The 16,557-nt window shown below is 39.3% G+C and overlaps 1 protein-coding gene across 1 annotated transcript in view; it reads left to right on the forward strand.

Annotated features, from left to right (window-relative positions):
• Positions 1-590: 590 nt before the first annotated feature.
• The window catches only part of ALDH1A1 (aldehyde dehydrogenase 1 family member A1), a 77,352-nt gene continuing 61,385 nt past the window's right edge, over positions 591-16,557 (forward strand). The window contains exon 1 of the mRNA XM_040356371.1: positions 591-764. Within this exon, the coding sequence (XP_040212305.1) occupies positions 681-764 (84 nt within the window). The 5' untranslated portion in view covers positions 591-680. The remainder of the gene's footprint in view (positions 765-16,557) is intronic.

Below are 16,557 nucleotides of genomic sequence, written 5' to 3' on the forward strand. Positions count from 1 at the left end.
TTTTTTTTTTTATGGGAAAAGCTTGATCTCCCATTCGTATTCAACCTCAGCAAGAGGTATACTCTGCTTTTTTATATTAAGGAAAAATACACCTGTCTAACATGATCTTAATGAGAATTATATTAAATGATTTAAATTATTAATATTAAAATTATTCACCCCCAAACAGGGTGAGAAAGTATCAATAAATTATTAGTTATTTGTTTTGATGTATTTCAAAAGCTTGTTGCGCTATTTAATTTTTTTTTTTTTTTTTTTATAATAATGAGCTTTAATTTAAGCAACCTGTTTGAATAGATAGATAGATATATATATAGATAGATAGATAGATAGATAGATAGATAGATAGATAGATAGATAGATAGATAGATAGATAGATAGATAGATAGAAGTACACATAAAGAGAACAGACAAAATAAACATAGAAAACATAAACAGAACAGAAAAAAAATGAAAATCTTAAACCAGAGCAAAAGCATTTTAGGGGAGGTACTATTGGATTAGTGTTCTATTTCCTGACTATGGATGGATCTGTCCAATCATCTCTTTGTATGCAAATAGACTTGTGTCCAATTCTAAATAAAAGACAAAGGGGAAGCTAGTCTTCAGTCAGGACAAACTCACTGAGCCTGACTAACACTATACTTTATTCCACCTGTGTTTCAGTAAATAGCCTCGAAATGTCATCCGACAAAAAGCAAAAATCTGATGGGATAAGTGGACTGCCTGCTCCACTCAGCAACTTGGAAATTAAATACACCAAGGTAGGAATCAATTACACTAGTACTTATGCTATTTTTTGCTTGACAGTTTTCATATTTATTTATTCTTTTTTGTATAATACCAGTCGTTTTTTTTCATTGCATTTCAGTACGTTGTTACGTGGCTGTTATATAAGTCTATTATCATAATGTATGAGAAGGGAGTAAACAACCCTACACCCTGATGTTTATCTAAGCCTGTCAGAAGTTGAGACATATGCAGCATGTGTTATTTTTCTTTTTCCATGCAGCCAAATTCTGTACTTTTTTCTTTTTTCATGCATGTAAAAGTTAACATTCTTGGTGCTGTTAAGACAGTGTGAGTGATACGTTAAGAAGAAACAACTGTTTAGAAAACATTTGCACAATTTCTCTGCACTATCCATCTGTTTTGGAAAGCTTTTACTTGTACATGGGCCAAGTAGATAGCAGAGCACAAGATTTTTTTTTTTTTCTTTTCTTTCTTTTTTTTTTTTTACTGCTCGAAAACAAAATACTGAGTAAATGTTAGGACATACTGTGTGCTAAATTCAGATTTTGGGTGAGGGCGACAGTTTCTCTATCTGTAAGTAGCAAGCAATATTCACAAACACTTGCACACTGATAAAACATTTCCATACAAAATGACTGTTGAACTTGTGTACTTTAGACTTTGCCAGATACTAATGGAATGTAGGCCTGCTGACATTTTTGACTATGTTATATCTTTTAGAATGCAAAGTCTCAAAGTTTTCTTTGTCAGGCAATACACTTTTTCTTCTGTGCCTCCTGTTAGGTATAGAAGTGAAGAAACTGCAAACATTTGTAGAAAACAAAGATTTTTTTTTTTTTTTTATACCTCTAGTTTATTTAATTTTTTAAAAATACACTTACTCAAAATGCAGTTTAATTCACAAGAGCTGAACAAATAGTACTTTATGCTCTTCATAATTACGTTACATGTAGAATGTTAATTTGTGAAATGTGCATGCTTGGCAGTGCAAGTATCTCAGCTTAACCCTGTTATTTCTTTGGATAAAGAGGCTATTATGAATTGCTTCTAAAAACAGTTAGATGACATGTGTTTTAACCACATGCTGCATTGTGAAGCACTCATGTGAATGACACAGTATAATGCTTTCAGGGAAAATATATCACTTTCCAAAGTATGCCGATTAGCTATCAACTCTGGACTTAAATGAATAAAGTCTTCACTATAAGTCTTTTCTTTTTTTTTAAGTAAAGGCTCTAGTTAAAAACAACAGTGCTATTTAATCTGCCCTTTGCATGATATTTATTCAAGTGATGAGCAATTAGATTTTTAAATAGTGAAGTTGCAATGTTTATTCCTTGAATATATGCATGCAAATTTGTTAAGTCTGCAAATAATTCTGAATTACAATTTAATTCCGGACTGTAATGGCTTTCATTAAAATAGACAGATCGATATGCAAACATTCAAGCAAATGCACCAATCACCAATTATCCTCCTGTGATTATCATTAAATTACATTTTACAACACAGAATCGGTGTAGCTGTATGATATAGAAGAACACCCCCTACACATGATTAGAATATGGTACAAAAAACACTGCTTTTGAAGCGATCTTACGATAATATGATCGTTAGTACACACCTGTCATCCAAAATTTTTCGAAGTAAAGTATCTCGTACGATACCAGATTGTAGGATTTTTGTTTAAACAGTACAGTTTTTGTTTGAAAATACAATACAAATACACTACATACACAAATACACTACATACACATTACATCACTTCCAAAAATGTTATTCTGTCATACGAGAATTTCCGTACTTTAGTAACCTAGTCGTTTTCAATATGGAGATTAGCATCCAAAAAAAGAACGAACGATCATTCGTCCAATAATCTCATTGTGTGTACTAGGCTTTAGGGGGAGGGTTACGAAAAGTGGTGCACACAGAATCTGATGCAACTGTGCATAGTAACCAATCAGCTTCAAGGTTTCATTGTCAAAGCTTAATTGAAAATGGTTAGAAGCTGATGGTTACTATAAACAACTGCACCAGATTCTGTGTGCACCACTTTCAGTAAATCCCCCCCAAATGTCTACATTAAATGTATAGGTACAGGAGGTAATCACAAAACACAACACACAAATATGACTTTAATATGTTAAATATTTTAGAGTTAGAAATTATTAATTTGTACAGATTTCTGTAAAAGCACACCCCTAAAAGTATTTTCATGGTCATGCTAAAAACAAGGTTAAAAAAAATGATTTCATGGAAAACACTTTAAAAACACTTTACTTCAATCCGTAGACTGGATGAAAAGAGCTTATACTAAACTGCAAGCATATTAAAACCAGCTTTAATAAGTTACTAATTACATGATCACATCTCAACCTTCCAGTATAATGTTTCTCCATTAAATAAAGTTCCTTCTTGTATCCACCTGGAGAATTCCATGGAATTTATCATTCATAAAGATAATGCTACTTTTGGAAGTCTTTTTGATCTGATCCGCTAAAGTGTGTGAATAATTTTCAAGGTTTCAATTGATAGTGCTAGTGAAAGGTGTAGGACAAAGGTGTTCATTTACAGAGCAAGGTGTGGTAGCTGTAAGCATACAGTATCAAATGTCCTCCATCCCTTCTAGAATTTTCACTCGTAGATGCTCTCACTATTCTGATAGCTGTAGTGTCCAAGACACAGAAATATATATTTTGACAAAAGCAAATTCTTGTTTCCACCTGCCAATTTTTATAATAGTAAGATAAAGGAGTGTCTAAATTCAAATAAAATCTTGGATTTTGTGAAGCAGCAAAGTATTCATTTATCTGCCCATGCATGAGACAATTATCATAGTTAATTTATTCATTTAAAGGGGTTGTAAAGGTTCATGTTTTTTCACCTTAATGCATCCTATGCATTAAGGTAAAAAAACATCTTACGATCACCGCACCCCCAGCCCCCCCCGTTTTACTTACCTGAGCCTTGGAAAGTCCAGTGTCCAGCAACGCGCTCTTCCTTTGCTCTGTCTTCTCGGCTCTTCATTGGATAGATTGATAGCAGAGCAGCCATTGGCTCGCACTGCTGTCAATCAACTCCAATGATGCGGGGGGCAGGGCCGAGTCCTGTAGTCGGCGGCTATGGACGCCAAATCCAGGACTCGGGAGCGCACCCGCAAGGTATCCCCCTTGGGAGAGCGCTTCCCAGAGGGGGTTATCAGAAGTGGGGAGGAGCCGAGACAGCCGCCATGGGAACCCAGAAGATGCCATTCTGGGCCACTCTGTGCAAAACGAGCTGCACAGTGGAGGTAAGTATGACATGTTTGTTATTTTAAAAAATATATATTCAAACCTTTAGTATGACTTTAAACCTAAGATGATGATCATATTTGACTTCCTCTGGTGACCCCAACATTAGATTATTAGTTATAAATGCATATCTAAACTTGTCTGTGTATATGGTCGCTATTGAATGACCACTTCAAACAACAGAGTTTACTAGTATAAAGTTATCACATGCTTTAAATTGTCAGACATTTTAAACAAATTAGCCACCCAACCACTCAATAATTTTTTTAAGGACCTCTTGAGCGTGTACAAACAGCATTATTTAACAAAAAGTGGACATGGCTTGAAGTATACTGTATATTAAGCCAAAACATTATTTTGTAAGATAGTGATAAATAATCCCTGTCAGTCTTTTTCTTTTGCATGTGTTCCATTGGGTGTTATCCCTTGACATCCAATCCTAAATACACAGCAGGAAGTGACAGGAAATACCGCCAAATTGACAGTTGACACTAAAACAGGGGTCCCCAATTAAAATCATTTGTTTTAGGAAATTGCTTTTCAACACATGCATCCACTCTAAAATGCCTACTACTTTTTAATATTGCAATCACGTTTCCTAATTTTCTATGCTAGATCGTAAAACGTACTAAAAGATATGTAATTATGTTCAGCCAACCTTGTAATCCATGTACCACTGTCAGACAGTACAACCAGATCATCACTCTCCACTTCAGCATCAGCAGCACAGCTTGGTCAAGGACACCCCAGCTTGTTGATTGGACAATGACAGAGTAGCACCACACTAATGAGGTCATACCTTATTAAAATAAATTCAGATATTTATTTATTTATTGTTTATTTATTTATCTTTAGCTTTTTTTGGCTTCTGAAGTTTCCCTCTTCCAGTGTCACTTGGGCTTGTAATTGGTCTTTTTCAGTAGACACTGGAAATAATTATCTATAACATTTACTCTCTGTAGCTTCAGAGGTCATTAAAGAGACCCTCTCACCAGCCTACACAATTGCAGGTAAAACACAGAAAATCCAAGAACATTAAAAGCTTACTAACAATGTTTTTCTTTTCCATAAACCGTTTAAATTCACTTGCAATGTGCTTTGAACTTGCTAGAACAATTGACTATTCAACTTCCTGTCACAGTCCCCTTCTATACCCCTACTCCCTATATAACCTGTTATGTAGTTGCTGGGGGAGGAGTGAAGGGGGATAGTATAGAGTGTCACTTGATTGACAGATGTGAGCCTTCTGGGACTGCCGGCATCACATCCAAACCCATCAGCAGCCTTTGGATGTCTGCACACAGTTAATCAACATGCATACAATATGTTAAATGCACATATAATCTTATAAGATTTGTTGAAATAAATAGTCTGGCAACAGGGTCCCTTTATGGCTTGTTTTAAAGTTCACTGCTTGTTAGGAATATGAAGAACTTTGATTATCTATAGCCTGGCCCCAGGTTCAATTTTATTGTGCAAGTCTCTGTATATTTGTAGCAATAACTATAGTGGTGATTGTAGTGGGATCTGGCATAGCTCACTCAAAAGCCACTTTTTTTTTTTAAACAGAGACGGGCATAATTATGAATAATCTCCAGATAACGTCTAGAGATAGGCAAAAAAAAGGCAGCCCAGTAAAAGCAGTCATACAGTGACAGATCAAGCTGATAAAGTTATTATACAACCAGGTTTTTCACTAGGTCTGGTTAATATCTGACTGAATAATTACTAACACAGACAGTGGGTTGCCTCTAATCTACAAGCTATTGCTCATGTTTGAAAGTTTATTCTATATAGACCTCATTTGTATTTTTGATATCCACATGCATTGACACCTTCACAAGCTTTAAAAATGCATCAAACGGCCCCCAGGTATCTTAGCGCTAAATACCCCAATACTACCTCTCATCGGGCAGTGAAAATAAAAGAGGAGTGGCTATATGCTTCTCAAGAAGGACTCCATTTACCCCCATCACCGTAGTAAACATTAAAATTGGTAGATATATTATGGTGGTTGGCCGTATCCACGATCAGCTAGTATCCCTTATCTCCTACTATGCCCCTAATTCGGGACATGTGAAATTCTTTGCCACCATGCTCAAGGTCTTAATGCCCAAGGTCCAAGGATAGGTGATTCTGGGGGGAGATAGTAACATCCCGCTTGACTGTACTCTAGACAGATCCGATCTTTTTAGGGCAGTCCTCAAACAAGTACCCAAGAATAGCAATAATATAGCTCGTCTGCTACATCTTCATGGTCTGGTTGACTTCACAAATTTTTCCCATGTGCATAAAATGTATTCACACATAGATCACATATTCACTCACACAGCGCTATTATCATACATGATATTGACAAAAATCCTGACTGTTCCATGGTCTGATCATTCCCCTGTTAAAATGGCGCTCTCTAATCTATGGATGAAGCCCTGTCCCTCTCCAGGGCGCCTCAATGCATCCATGCTAAATGATCGTACCTTGTACTCGGAAATAGAATTACGCACATTTTTTGGTAAAATGTATTGTCGGATACATCTCCAGCCATAAATTGGGCTGCCCATAAGGCTGCCATTCGGGGGAAGCTTATTCAGTTGGCTGCTAAATCGAAAAATGATTTTGTGACAACACCATTACCAGCAGGAAATAGAGTTACAAAACCTCCTAGATCACAGGTGTCAAACACAAGGCCCGCAGGCCGAATCCGGCCCTCCAGGCCATTTCATGTGGCCCTCCTCTGGTCCTTTTCCAGGCCCTGTACTTTCTGCTTTCAAGAAATGCATCCAGCTTCTTCCCAGCAGCAGCATAAGGTAAGAGGGGTGTACTGTAATGTAAGGGGGGGACTCAACTTCTGATGGTATGGTGGCTCTTGACATCTAATCTAATACAGATACTACTGGCCCTTTTGAGGGCAATCATAATGCTGATGTGGCCCACGATGAAATTGAGTTTGACACCCCTGTCACCTAGATCAGTGGTCATCAACCCTGTCCTGCAGGGCCCACTAACAGGCCAGGTTTTATGTATTACCTTGGGGAGATGCAGTCTAGAATACTGCAATCACTGAGGAGCAAATGATATCAGCTGTGATGTATTTCAGTTATCTTGCAAACCTGGCCTGTTAGTGGGCCCTGCAGGACAAGGTTGATGACCACTGACCTAGATGACAGTGGCTCCTTTTATCAATATCAGACACAAAATTGACTCGGCTATGTTGGCTTTAAATTTGACTCTTACACAAGCAGAAAAATCCATTCACTGGTCAAAACATAAATAATACTATATGGGTGATAAACCTACTACCCTGTTATCCAGAAAATTAGTACCTCGGAAATACTGAAATTTCATAATGAAGAACCGACCCAGAACCCACAATTGATAGTATGAGAATTTCAAGAGTTTTTCCCGACACTTTATCGCCAACAGACCCAATTCTCGAAAGAAAGAGTGTACAAATTCTTTCAAAATATCCCTCTACTGCAGCTTCAGCAAACCCACACCGAGCTTATGGAAAAAAAACATTTGGAGCCAGAAAAAAAATGGCTATAAAATCCCTACACCCATCTAAGGCCCCAAGCCCAGATGGATTTTCGGGTCAATATTATCGTCAAAATCAAGAGATTCTTAGCTATCACTTATGCGCCTTTTTCAATGACATCCATAGGGGTAATTGCATCCCAGCTCGTGAAAATACGCCAAATATACACGTCATACTGAAAACGGGTAGGGACCATGAAGATTGCTCTAATTATGGCCCAATATCCTTGATAAACGTGGGTCTAAAAATAATATCCAAAATATTGGCTTGTAGACTGAATTATTTTCCTGCACGTTATAAATATCCCGATCAAGCAGGATTCATTCCTGGCCGCCAGGCGTCTGACCAGACCAAGAGAATAATAGACATAATTTCAGCTGTCCGCTCAGATTGGGATAGGAAGGGGCCTAGACGTGGCATGCTGTTATCCCTAGATATTTGACTCCCTTTAATGGGACTACCTCTTCTATGTCTTATCTAGGTACAGATTTTGTCCAAAGTTCTTGTCCACTTTAAAAGTCCTGTGCAGTTCCCCTACAGCATCTTTAATGATTAAAGGCTACTCATCCAATTATTTTCCAATTCAAAGGTCGACTCGCCAGGGCTGCCCACTGTCACCTTTGTACTGGCTATAGAACCATTAGTTATCAAAATCCGCAAGTATCCAGACATAAAGGGGATAAAATGTGGGGACAGAAATCATAAATGCGCACTTTTTGCGGACGATATCCTAATGATGGTCTCCATATCGATCACCACCCTTCCCAATCTCTAAGGCATATTATAGTCCTTCTCACTGCTCTCGGCCCTCTCAATTAATCAAGCAAAAACTTAGAGCACTAAATATCTCCCTACCATATTGGATAATGTAAGCCTTTAACTATCATATAGGTTTGTTTGGGAACCTGTAGCTCTCCCCTATCTACAGTAGGTATATGTCCAACTCCCTCCATACACACTGTGTATTCCCAAAGTTACCCTGCACTCTTCAAACGCTTAACGGTAGACTTGCTTAACTGGCAGACCCCCCCCCCCCCCCCGCCCCACTCTATAAAAATGAATATTCCCCCCCAGAGTTTGTACCTTTTTCGCACTTTGCCAATTGGTTAGAACAGATTTACTATTATTTTTTCTTTAAAACTCTTCCAGTTTTTTTTCTGGGGTGACAATAGGCCTAGTGTGAATAGACGCACATTATACACCCCAAAACTAAAGGGTGGACTGGGAGTCCCCAACCTGCTCAAATATTTCTATGCCACTTAACTGTCCCAGCTTATCAGATTCCACTTATCTCAGCCACACTTATTGTGGAAGCATATAGAATCACACTCATGTCTGTCTGAATTGATATCCCATGCCATGAGGATACCTGCTCGGGACCGACCTATGATTTTATGCCCCTCTCTCTACTTATCATTTAGCATTTGGGATAGATTATCTAAATCTCATTTGTTTAAGTCCCAACATAGTCCACTGGCCACTTTGTTGCAAAACAAAATGCAAAACAAAGATTTCACCCCAGGCCTCACTCCTCATAAATTCAATCGGTGGACCAAAAGTACACACGACCGTTTTTAATGTCATGGAAAAAAACTACGTTTTTCTCTACGTGATTCTTGTCAAGCCTGCCTTGCATACACACGATTGTGAAAAAAATGCTTGAGCAAAGCACTATAAAGGGGAAGTTCCATTTGAATGGTGCCACCCTTTAGGCTGATTATGCAAATTTCCCTTCTCATAACTTGCTTCTGAGCATGCGCGTTTTTTCCCAGTTGTTAAAGCCTACACACGACCATTTTTCACGACAAGAAAAACGACCACATGAAAAACGTCATCGAGAAAAATGATCTGGAGCATCTTGAATGACAAAAAAAAAGTTTTTTGACTGAGTCTGGTCAGAGGGACCCTCGGGCAACGCGAACCAAAGCTTGTCGTTTTCTCCTCCCCTGACACCCCACCTCTCTTTTCTTTCCTTTCTTCTCCCCACTTTTCCTTTTCTTTGCTTAATAAGGAACTCTCTGAGTACCGTTTATGTACCAATTAAAAGTACCCATTGTCTTTTTATTGACAAACGAGCACCCTGTACTGTGCAAATGTTATAACATTTATATATCTTGCTATTGTTTTTATACCTAATGTGAAAATGTTAATAAAAACATTGCAATGAAAAAATGCATCAAACAATATGTAAAAGCATTGTATATGAGTGTCTTACATTTCATTGTACATAAAGTGCAAAGTCCAGAAGTTATCTAAAACAAATGAATACTGTACTCACAGCAAGGATCATTTTTTGTATTGTCACATACTCCAGAATTTTGTTGTCAACATAAATAAGAGTACAAAGTGATTGAAACCTAATTTGTTTCTCAAATATAATTTCCAAAAAATAAAAGTTTGAACATGATAAACTAATGGCAACACAGCTTCCAGGGGCTGAACCACCCCTGGAAGGGTAGGGGAATTAAAAAGGATGTACAGACTTGCATACAAATATGCATATACATTGAAGCGGGAGTTCAACCGAAAAAAAAAAATTAACATTAGATTGATGCTCATTTTGTCAAGGGGAATCGGGTAGTTTTTTTTAAATCGAAGCAGTACTTACCGTTTTAGAGAGTGATCTTCTCCGCCGCTTCCGGGTATGGTCTTCGGGACTGGGCGTTCCTATTTGATTGACAGGCTTCCGACAGTCTTCCGACAGGCTTCCGACGGTCGCATACATCGCGTCACGAGTAACCGAAAGAAGCTGAACGTTGGTGCGGCTCTATACTGCGCCTGCGCACCGACGTTCAGCTACTTTCGGAAAATCGTGACGCGATGTATGCGACCGTCGGAAATTACAATTCGGGAATTCGTATGCATCCGAATGTCCGAATAATGAAAAATGTGTCCGAATTTTGATTCGGAACGAAACGAAATGCACATGCCTAGTGTGTACCATGGGAGCTGGAGCTTTCCCATCCCCACACAGAAATCTGTCCACCTTATCCGTAATACCTTGAACACAAGCACCCCAGTTAACAGAAGAGTTATTGGCCATCCTTGAACTGGTGATAGATTTCCTAATCTGTCCACATACTAATTGGGTCCCCTGTCACCAGTACACTAGTACAGTCTCTCTATACCCAATCCCATTACCAATCTACAATTACAATATTGTTACACAGTAGATTCATTTCAAAGCTTTACACTTTTCTGCTTTACCTTTTTGTGCCCTAGTGTTAACCAATGCACATAACACTGTAATTCACATTACACAGCAAGATTCGCACAGCTCAGAATCTCACTTGCATTTACACAACTCAGAACATTGCTTACAATGTCATATAAGTTCAAGCTTCAGTTATCAGCCTGTAGTGTACAATTGGCTGATTCAAGATTTTTTTTTTTTTAATTGGTAATTAAAGATATTCTTTGGCAAGCAATCTGCTTATTTCCCAATCAGCTAGAGGCATTTTCACATATAAGCATTATTACATAGCAATGTGTATCTGGTGATTTAGCAATTTGTATTTTAAACCACCCTTTAGTCAGACTTGTAAGCAATGCAACAATTAATTATTTAGATGGCCTCTTTCAAAATATTAGGCAGAGGTATAATGACTGTGCAACTTTTCATGACCAGAAAAAGCATGACTTGTGTAATAAATAATGAGGTGGCTTTCTTTACAGAAGTTTTAGGTGCATCAATTCATAGATCATAGATATTGTTTAAACCCTTTCCATTTCCACAATAAAGCATCTATGATAGATGCTTTATTGTGGAAATGGAAAGGGATTAAACAATATGCTGATCTCCTCCTATGCTTATTGTAAAATAAGACTACGGGAAGTAAAATTTAGTTGCAAACCGATATAGAGATTGCAGGTTCAAAATAATAATAAAGAACTTCAACTGCTGTATTTCAAATAAATGCTTAGCTTGCAGATAAAATAAATAAAGAATACATTTGGATGTTGAACTTATACAAAATAACTAGGAGGGGATTCATAGTAATTGAAGTGGTGGGCATCTAAGTGTTTGGAAACTGAGCAGTAATGGAATATATGGTGGTGACTTGCTAGCTGACAGAAAGGTTCTTTGGCAGGGGTGTTGGGGTTCAGCGACAGGGGTGCTGGGAGGAAGCTAGGTTCAGACTCAATGCTGAATGGGGTGCAGTGTGATAGGAAGGTTCAGAGTCGGGGGTGCAAGATTTGAGGGAGATGTAAGGGTGCAGGGTGCAGCTCTCTAATTCTTAAGCACTGTACACACGATCGGTTTGTCCAATGAAAACAGACCGATGGACTGTTTTCATCGGTCAAACCAATCGTGTGTGGGCCTCATCGGTTTGTTTTCCATCAGTGAAAAAAAAAAATAGAACATGTTTTAAATTTTACCTATGGATAAAAAAACAATAGAAAAAAACGATCGTCTGTGTGGAAGTCCATCGGTCAAAAATCCACGCATGCTCAGAATCAAGTCGACGCATGCTCGAAAGCATTGAACTTCATTTTTCTCAGCCCATCGTAGTGTTTTACGTCACCGTATTTGGACATGGTCGGATTTTTGACCGATGGTGTGTAGGCAAGACTGATGAAAGTCAGCTTCATCGGATATCCGACAAAAAAATCCATCGGATTAGATTCCATCAGATATCCGATCGTGTGTACAGGGCATAAGTCAGCAAGAAGCCTTCTCTGACTGAGCACCATCTAATGTGGTGCAAGCTACTGGATCACATCAACCACTGCTCTATGGTAAATGCAAGGAGGTTTAGTAATTAAGTGAAGGTAGGACATTTAAATTAAGTTATTTGAAAACTTTGCTAGTCTTCACACCTCCTTCAGACTTGTGTGTTGCCATAATGTGCCTTGTACCACCACTGCAACACAAGAGACTTAAGTCTTGTGCATTGCTATGCCATTCATTTTGAATGGCAGCCCAATACATAAGTAAATTAGGTGGCAACAGACTCACACTGTGGTACATGTTACTTGCATTGTTGTGCCCTGCATTGAAAAAAAAAAAAAAGGTTAAGGTCAGTTTTATTTATATAACTTATAGGGAAAAATACAGGGCCGGATTCAGATACCTGAGCGTATCTTTCTTCCGGCGTAATGTATCTCCGATACGTTACGCCGCTGTAACTTTGGCCGCAAGTTCTGTATTCAGAAAGAACTTGCGCCCTTATTTACGGCGGCGTAACGTATGTTTTGCGGCGTAAGGCCGTGTAATTCAAATGGGGATGTTGGGGGCGTGTTGTATTTAAATTTGACTTGACCCCGCGTTTTTTACGTTTTTTTGAACAGCGCATGCGTCGTCCGTAAAATATCCCAGTGTGCATTGCGCCAAAGTACGCCGCAAGGACGTATTGGAATCGACGTGAACGTAAATGACATCCAGCCCTATTCGGGAACGACTTACGCAAACGATGTAAAATTTTCAAAATTCGACGCGGGAACGACGGCCATACTTAACATAGGATACGCCGCACATACCCCTCATATAGCAGGAGTAACTTTACTCCGGAAAAAGCCTAACGCAAACAACGTAAAAAAAAAGCGCCGGGCGGTCGTTCGTTTCTGAATCGGCGTAAATACTGATTTGCATATTCCTCGCGTAAACATACGGCCACTTAGCGGCCAGCCAGAACATGCAGCCTAACGACGGTGTAAGACACTTACACCTGTCGGATCTTAGGGATATCTATGTATGCGTAACTGATTCTCTGAATCAGGAGATACGCCGTCGTATCTTGTCTCTGAATCTGGCCCAATGTGTTTAGAGCTACAAATGAATAAACCATAAAGCTAAAATAAATGCAAAACCATACTCATAATGTAAGTGATTATTTACATCCCACAAACTATAAAATGCAGTCATAGAAATACAAAACAAAGTCCAAACATACTCCCAGAGGTCTGGCATCTTATCTGTACAAATTTGCTTCACAGCTCCAAAGGGCATAGAGCACAAAGATAATCCATAGCTTAGAAGGTTTAAATTCACTGTTTATTTGAAATCAGTGCTTTCTAGAAAAAAGGAAAAATGTGTCCATTCTTTCAGCACAGTTTCCCAGTGGAAACAAACTAATAAATCCAAAAATAAAAATGTAATACAGTACATTGCAGCGTACCATTTTTTAGATGTAATGATAAATAAGTGACTAACAAATTAACAAATAAGCCTTACTCCAGCTTACACATTTTTCTCGGTTACAAAAAAAGGACCGTTGTCATCGGTTAACCGATGAAGCTGACTGATGGTCTGATGTGCCTCACACCATCAGTTAAAAAAACGATCGAGTCCAACGCGGTGACGTAAAACACAAACGACGTGCTGAGAAAAATTAAGTTCAATGCTTCCAAGCATGCGTCGACTTGATTCTGAGCATGCGTGGGTTTTTAACTAACGGTCGGTTTTGACCTATCGGTTAGGCGTCTATCGGTTAAATTTTAAAGCAAGTTCTAACATTTTTGACTGAAGGATAACTGACCAATGGGGCCCACACACCATTGGTTGGGACCAATGAAACGGTCCTTCAGTCTGTTTCCATCGGTTTTGACAGACCGTGTGTACGCGGCCTTAGAGGTAATACTGCTTTGTCAATGCTAGTGACAGACTGCATCATGTACAGGTAATGTCATTTGAAATTTTGCCTTGCAGTACTTTAAGCTAATGAGTAGCACTGCTAAATGTCTCTAACATCCAGCAATTCCAGCATGTACCAGCAAGCAGCTCCCAACACAGAAAGCCTACCATCTCTTCTAACTCAATAAAATCTCTGTTTACTAAATAATGTGACATGTTGGAGCCATAAATAAGCTATAAGCGGCAGGAGATTTCCTGTGCTGGGAGCAGAGTATCTGCAAAGATCACTGCAGAATAGAGGAGATCAGCAGCACTGTCTCTAAATCTCAGGTCCAATATGGGGTAATGGAGAGTCTTTGGTATGGGCCCAAAGGCTATACAGCACAGGGACATACTGGGCCGGATTCAGAAAGAAGATACGACGGCGTATCTCCTGATACGCCGTCGTATCTCTGAGTCCGGCTGTCGTATCTATGCGCCTGATTCATAGAATCAGGTTACGCATAGATATGCCTAAGATCCAACAGGTGTAAGTGACTTACATCGTTGGATCTTAGGCTGCAATTCCAGGCCGGCCGCTAGGTGGCGCTTCCATGTCCTTTACGCGTCGAATATGCAAATGAGCATTTACGCCGATTCAGAAACGAACAACCGCCCGGCGCTTTTTTTTAACGTCGTTTGCGTTCGGCTTTTTCCGGCAGGAAAGTTACCCCTGCTGTAGGAGGGGTAAGTGCGGCGTATCCTATGTTAAGTATGGCCGTCGTTCCCGCGCCGAGTTTTGAATTTTTTACGTTGTTTGCGTAAGTCGTTCGCGAATATGGCCGGACGTAATTTACGTTAACGTCGAAACCAATGACGTCCTTGCGCCTGATTTAAATTGTACACGCCCCCTAGCTGCAGAATTTGAATTCCGCCGGGGGATTTCGTGTCGAAATGCCGCCTCGGGTATGCAAATTAGCACTTACGGAGATCCCCAAAGCTTTTCAGCTTCGTTTTTTCTCCGTAAGTTTTAGTTTGCAAACGCAAAATTAGGGCTGCTTTTACAAGGTGTAAAGTTAGTACACCATGTAAAAGCAGACCCTTCTGTCCAGCGACCCGATTTTTATTTATTTTTTTCCCGCCGTATCTTTTTTTTTTCCCGACGCAACTTTTTTGACCCGACGCGATCCACAAAGCTCGGCGTAACGTAATTTCGCGCTATGCACGTCGGGAAAATGACGTCACGAGCATGCGCAGTACGGCCGGCGCTGGAGCGCGCCTCATTTAAATGGGAATCGCCCCCATTTGAAGAGGAACGCCTTGCGGCGGCGGAATTTAAGTTACACAGCCCAAAATTTCTAGTTAAGTGCTTTGTGGATCGGGCACTTAGGTAGAAATTTTAAGGCAGTGTAACTTAAATGGAAAAAATTAAGTTACGCACGATCTTTGTGGATTACCCCCCATTGTCTCTTCAATGAGTCCTGATCCTCCTAACAGTAGCGAACTTCTAGTGCTGCATGGGTTAACTGCCTCAGCTGTAACAGTGTAGGGTCATGCCTCCCATCCTCCCCTTTCTCTACACTCATCCTTTCACAAAACACCTTGTATTATTTTCACATAATGCAAAGTGTTCTGTTCTAGTACTTAGGCCTAAGGGTATTTCAATTGGCTATGCACAATTATACATGCCATTCCCAAGCTGAGCAGTTGAGGAAGGTTGGGAAGACCTGGCGACCAACTTTGTAACAAAAGTAAATAAAAAATAGCCAATAAATTGCAATTGAAAAAAGGCTTTTGGGCATATCAGACATGGTGCCCAGAGAGCTGGCCCATAGAATAACTGAGAATCTGATACAACTGAACATATATACAGTGTACAACTGTACAATTTTGACTTAACTATCTCTTTCTGTCATGTTGAAAGTGGTCACTCACTGGAACATGTAGGGAGAATAAATCCCTAGCAGGAACAGCAATAAAAGCCTAGGTTTTAACCTACAATTTTTAAAGCTAACAACCATATACAGTCCGAAAAAGATAAAATTACAAGTTCAAAAGACATGTATTTTCAGATTTAATGTCAATGAACAACTTGCTTGTGTTGCAAAATACTTTACTTATGTTAGTGGTGGGGGATGAATATTAATGTTACTTGTTGAGTGACATTACATGCATACCAGAAACATTCCTTGTACAAAGAGTAATTTCATACATGTGCTGAAGAACTGGCCTCAGTTAAAGTGTACCTGTGGGCATGATAATGTTATAAAATTGCCATACACAAGCCACAGCAAGCATTCCCAGGTGCCTGTACATTGGTCCCATTTTTTTCTATGAAGCACTTTAGGAGCCAAGAAACCTACTGTGCTACGTAACAGCAACCAACTTCCATGGTTGTGGTCTCTTACCTGCCTCCCCCCACATTT

Source organism: Rana temporaria, chromosome 1 (genome assembly GCF_905171775.1).
Source record: "Rana temporaria chromosome 1, aRanTem1.1, whole genome shotgun sequence".
Taxonomy (NCBI): domain Eukaryota; kingdom Metazoa; phylum Chordata; class Amphibia; order Anura; family Ranidae; genus Rana; species Rana temporaria.